Source organism: Equus asinus, chromosome 15 (genome assembly GCF_041296235.1).
Source record: "Equus asinus isolate D_3611 breed Donkey chromosome 15, EquAss-T2T_v2, whole genome shotgun sequence".
Lineage (NCBI taxonomy): Eukaryota > Metazoa > Chordata > Mammalia > Perissodactyla > Equidae > Equus > Equus asinus.
In genome coordinates, this window is record NC_091804.1 from 14,558,922 (window position 1) to 14,564,921 (window position 6,000).

General features: G+C 40.7%; 1 protein-coding gene across 1 annotated transcript in view; it reads left to right on the plus strand.

Annotated features, from left to right (window-relative positions):
• The window catches only part of PAK5 (p21 (RAC1) activated kinase 5), a 294,957-nt gene extending 290,115 nt beyond the window's left edge, over nucleotides 1-4,842 (plus strand). Inside the window, exon 10 of the mRNA XM_070485566.1 lies at nucleotides 4,312-4,842. Coding sequence (XP_070341667.1) covers nucleotides 4,312-4,467 — 156 coding nt within the window. The 3' untranslated portion in view covers nucleotides 4,468-4,842. The remainder of the gene's footprint in view (nucleotides 1-4,311) is intronic.
• The last annotated feature ends 1,158 nt before the right edge of the window (nucleotides 4,843-6,000 follow it).

A 6,000-nucleotide genomic window follows, 5' to 3' on the forward strand; every position in this document is an offset into this window, starting at 1 on the left:
TTTGTCTCTTGTTACAGCTTTTGTTTTAAAGTCTATTTTGTCTGATATAAATATTGCTACTTCAGCTTTCTTTTCATTGCCGTTTGCATGGAGTGTCTTTTTCCATCTCTTCACTTTCAGTTTGTGAGTGTCTTTAGGTTGGAAGTGTGTCTCTTATATGCAGCATATATATGGATCTTGTATTTTTATCCAATCTGTCACCGTGTGCCTTTTGATTGGAGCATTTAGTCCATTGACATTTAAAGTAGCTATAATAATTTAGTATTATGTTTGGGTTCCTTTCTCTTAATTTTTTGTGTAATTATTATAGGTTTCTGGTTTTCGATTACCATGAGGTTCATATATAATAACCTATGTATATAGCAATCTATATTAAGTTGATTGTCTCTATAGTTTGACCTCTTGCTAAAAGCTCTACTCTTTTACTCCTTTCTTCCCAGATTTTATGTTTTTTATATCATATCTAACCTCTTTGTCTGTGTGTGTCTGTGTATCTATTACCCTCTTATCATGAAAATAGATAATTTTTGTACTTTCGTATTTTGACCTTCATATTATCTTCATTGGTGGTTGATCTGCTACCTTTACTGTATATTTGCCTTTACCAGTGAATTTATTGCTTTTTTAAAATAATTTTCTTATTCCTGTTTGTGACATTCTCTTTCCCACTTAAATAAGTCCCTTTAGCATTTCTTATAGGGCTGGTTTCATGGTGATAAACTCCACTAGTTTTTGCTTGTCTGAGAAATTCTTTATATCTCCTTCCATTCTGAATGAGGACCTTGTGGGGTAGAGTATTCTTGGCTGTAGGTTTTTCCCTTTCAGCACTTTAAATATAGTGTGCCACTCCCTTTAGCCTGTGAGGTTTCTGCTGAGAAGTCAGCTGATAGCCTTATGGGATTTCCTTTGTATGTAAGTTGTTGTATTTCTCTTGTGGCTTTTAGGATTCTCTCTTTATCTTTAATTCTTGGCATTTTAATTATAATGTGGCTTGATGTGGGCCTCTTTGGGTTTAACTTGTTTGGTGGTCTCTATACTTCCTGCACCTGCATATCCATTTCCTTCTTTACGTTAAGAAAGTTTTCACCTATTGTTTCTTCAGATAGATCCTCTCCCCTTTTGTCTCTCTATTCTCCTTCTAGGACACCTATACGATGAATGTTAGTGTGCTTGATGTTGTCCCAGAGGTTCCTTAGACTGTCCTCATTCTTTTTAATTCTTTTTTCTTTTATCTGTTCAGCTTGGGTGATTTCCTCTGGTCTTTTGTCCAGCTCACTGATCTGCTCTTCTGTATCATCTACTCTGCTATTGATCCCTCTAGAGAATTTTTCATTTCCAACATTGTATTCTTCATTTCTGATTGGTTCTTTTTTATATTTTCCAATTCTTTGTTGAAGTTCTCACTAAGTTCACCCATTCTTCTCCCAAGATCAATGAGCATCATTATGACTTTTTGTTTGAACTCCTTGTCAGGTAGATTGTTTATTTCTGTTTCATTTAGTTTGTTTTTTGAGGTTTTGTCCTGATCTCTTACTTGAAACATATTCCTTTGCCTCCTCATTTTGCCTCTTTCTCTGTGCTTATTTCTTTGTATTAGGTAGGTCAGCTACATCTCCCAATCTTGGAGAGGTGGTCTTGTGTAAGAGATGCCTTATGAGGCTCAGCATTGTGCTTCCCTCTCATCACCAGTTCCAGATGTTCCAGGAATGTCCCCTGTGTGGGGTACATGTATCCTTCTGTTGTGGCAGGGTTGCTCTTGCTGCAGGTGCCCAGGAAGGCTAGGCTGTCCCCCTGTCTGCCTGGTTGTAATATCAGCTGTGTGTGGCTGCTATGGACTCTTCAGTCACTTTATTGGCCATGGGGAGTTACAGCACAGTTGGCTGCAAGGTCTAATAGCACGTTCCTGTGGTAGTTTTTCTCTTAAGTGAGTAGTCCCCCCAGCGTGGCTGTTTGTTAGGCTGAGGGGCTTGCAATTGCTGTAGGCCTCTGGCCTGCAAGGCTCTTGTCAGCTCTCTCAGGATTGCAGCTGAGTGGGGCCAGCCCCAGGCATGGGAGCACTCAGTTGTTTCAAGTTTTGGAAGTTGTTTCAAGTTGTTTCAAGTCTGATTTCCTATGTGGCTGTTCGAGAAGCACAAGTCTGCTGCAGCTGAGAAGCCCCACTGCCCACAGAGCCACACTCCCTATCAACACAGTCCTGCCCTGGGCACATACCCTGACCCACTGAAGCAGACCCAGTGGCCCCACTGCAGAGGCCTCACACACTCCACCAATGTCTCACACCCTCTTCTTGCTCCTCATGTATGCCTTGCCCCACAGAGGCAGACCTACTCATTGGGCTGCAGAGGTTCCAGATACCCGACCTATGCTATGCAGAGCCCACAAGTTGCCTGAGGGCTTGCTGTTGTGTGGGGCCAGTCCCAAGGGTGGACTACCTACCCTGGCTGAGCTGAATTAAATCAGTGTTTATTGGATGGGGCAGACCCCTGCACTAATAGGCCAGGGGAAGAACTCCAATGGAATCTGCCAGCATCTGTGTCAGCATGCCTGTACTAGGTCACAATAATGGCTGCTGCCAATGTCTCAGTGCCTGGAGAGGTCTCACTTCTCACTGAGATGCACCCACAGCCTATCAGGTGAGTCTCTTTTCACCAAAGGACTGTGCACCTTTCTGGTGATTTTAGGTTGCTTTCTGAAACAGATGAATTTATGCATGGGTCCTTTAAGAGCAGGCTTTTCTTTCCCTTATGTCTGATAGCTTTTTCTGGGGATACTCCCCGTTGTAGGTAATAGCCGTAGGACACTTGTCTTGGTTGTGCTGTGTCTGAAAGGTGCTTACAATGGTAACGCTCCCCCACTCAGATCCCCCAGTCCTCTGGGGAAGGCTTCATACCTTAGGATTGCTCCTAGCCAGCTGTGAAGCACTGCAGCTTGTGAAGGTGGCTTTTTTCTCTTCAGAATGGAATTTCTCCCTCTTCCATGTCTGTCAGCACTGTTCCTTCTTGCAGGGGTCCTTTTTAGTCAGTTTTCAGTTCTCTCTCGGGGTAATTGTTCCACGAGTAGTTGTAAATTAAATTTGTTGTGTCCTTGGGAGGAGGTGAGTTCAGAGTCTGCCTATGCTGCCATCTTGACAACATTCCCCCTACCCCTAAATCTTAGGGAAAACCCCCAATAGAATCACTCATATAGGTTCTGTGGACCAAAAAAAAAAACAAAAAAAGGAAACTTCTTGAATTGAACAGGAGATTAAAACTTTTACTGCATTGAACAAAGTTTGAATAATGAAAAGTGGCTAAAATAGTATGGTATCAAAATAGTCCCACACCCAATAGAAATGAGTGTGATGTTCTTCAAAGTCACGTATGAGAGCAGCTTTAATCCTAATGGTCAAAAACGGAAAACTGCCCAAGGTTGTTTCCCAAATAGATAAATAAAATGTGGTATAATTCAACAGTGACTACTACAGAGCAATGAAAAGGATAAAACGTTGGCCACACACATCAGGGATGAATCTCACAGAAACAACTTTGAGGGGAAGAAGCCAGATAGAGAAGAGTTGAGAGTATATGACTCACATCATGTCTGTAAGATTCATCCCTGGAGTGTGTGGCCAAAGTTTTATCCCTTTGCAGGGAGATGGGTATTGACAGGAAGCTGGCCTGAGATAGCCTCCCGGAGTGGTAGAAATGTTCTATATTTTGATAGGGGTGGGGAAATATAGGTGTAAAATATGTAAAAAGAACTATGTAAAACATACACTTAATATTTATGCACTTGAATGTATGTAAGATATACCTCAGAAAGTAAATTATAAGAAATTAAAGGAAAAATGTTGTCTGTCTCAGAAATCCTTACAGAAGCTTGTTTCTCTTCAAGAAAGGGGATGCCACAGAGCCTAGATGGTTGAATTGTTATAAAAATTAAACTATTCTATGTTAATACCACACTCCATCAAACATGTATGACCAGTGCCTGTACATAGTCAAGGCTTCATAATAGCTGCTATTAGCAATATTGTCATCATTATTATTTTACTTAGTAAATAAATTATCATTCTTCATTGTCATTGTAAATGGCATTCACTGTCATTTACGCCTATTATTTCAAACTTCAAGAAGGTAAGGAAAACATCATATGTTAATAAAGGCAATACCTGCCTTTTGCTTCCATAACATCTTTCTCCTCAAGCTGACTTTCTAGAATGTGATGTTGTTGATAGAATGACTTTCCTGGGAATTAGCTGGGAAACCGTTTCGGGAGAACTGGCTTGGGTTTCAGTGTTCGTCCTCAGGATGGCATCTTGTGTTTTTGCAGGTTTCTTCAGTGCTCCGGGGATTCCTAGACCTGATGTTGGTGAGGGAGCCTTCCCAAAGAGCCACAGCCCAGGAACTCCTCGGACATCCCTTCTTGAAACTAGCAGGTCCACCATCTTGCATCGTTCCCCTCATGAGACAATACAGGCATCACTGAGCAGGGGATTCATGCAGGTGACAAAGCTAGATGAGGACATGAGAGTAATTCAGGAGAACACGAGGAAACCACAGAATGTGCAAAGGCCTGTGCATTCTAGACCAGCTGATTGGTGGGACAGTGTGATGACCAGCAGGGTTCAACAGACCAGGGCGTCTTCTTGGGTCTTAAACAGGCATCTCTCTACTGACAGCTGGCGTGGTCATTTGGAACACTGCTTTAATAAGTCATTATTATATTTTTCAGCTCTTCATCCAGCAAATCAGAAAGACTCAGTACAAACTCCGTTATGATACATCCTAGCCACATGCAGGGTAACGCATAGGATTTTCTATATTGAAAGAATACTTTTCTGGCAAAAAAAAAAAAAAGAAAGGAAAACAAAAAGCACTTTTTCTTAATGGTAGCAGTGTAATGTATTTTGCAATGAATTTGTAATTTTTCTGTACGATAGTTTTGATAATTTATAGTACTTTGATGTCACGTAGCCATTGTATCAGTTGAGGTAAGACTTGTTTACTAGCAAGAGTTTGAACAAAGCCTTTCCTACTTTTTTATCCCTTTCAGAGAACCAACGACTCTTTAGGAACTTTGAATACTGAATGACTCTCTATCACCGTCAGCTTTAGTAGAATATCTTTCTTATCTTAACAAGTGTCTTATGTGATGGAAGAAGAATTAAGAGTGATGGTGATGGTGGTGCACATTTCATTTATCCAACCAAAAATAATAAAATAAAATTTGAGCCACAGTATACCACCAAACTACTCCTTGGGATAAAGCTAAATATTTTGAAAAATCACATTTTCCTTCAAGGCTGTTAGTCACCAACCATTTTTTGCACAGCAGGGTGTTTTCCTAGTGCCCTCTCTCAAATGGGTACAACATCCCCTTGTGGCCAAATTTCCCTCCCAAGGACCAATTTCAGTGCTAGGATCATTGGCCTCAGTTCCCCAAAGTGAATGTTTCAACAAGGCCATGAGAATTCCAGTCTCACAAAGGGAAAGGAGAGAGAACAGGGCAAGATGTTTGGTTTTGTTTGTCACTGTTTTTAAAACTTTGTATGCTAGCACACCAAACTCTTGTCTGTATTTACCTTTGTCCCCAGTATTAATCGCAATTGTTCATGTATTGTGCTGGAAGTCTGAACTGCCTCTAGAGGATGGATTAGGAAGGGGGTATCTTACCAGATGTGAACTGACTCAGTTGTGACCATGTTATAATGTGTTTCCGACATAGGAGAGTTGTGCTGCTGACTAGATCTTCTTGAATGTTGATAAAAATGAATGACTACTGTAATACATTTTGTGTTGCTTGTTGGATGAATTTGCATGTTAACCGTAGGCCAATATAGATTTGCCTTTAAAACTCTGGAAGAGCTACATAGTCATCATTAGTTTCTATTAATTATGCATCAGACAAAAGCCATTTGTTACCAAACTGGAAAACCAGAGGCTTTTCTTAATGACTTCGCATACTGTAACACATATGAATTTAAATTCGTGAAAACGCTCTGGTTGCTCTAAGCATAAT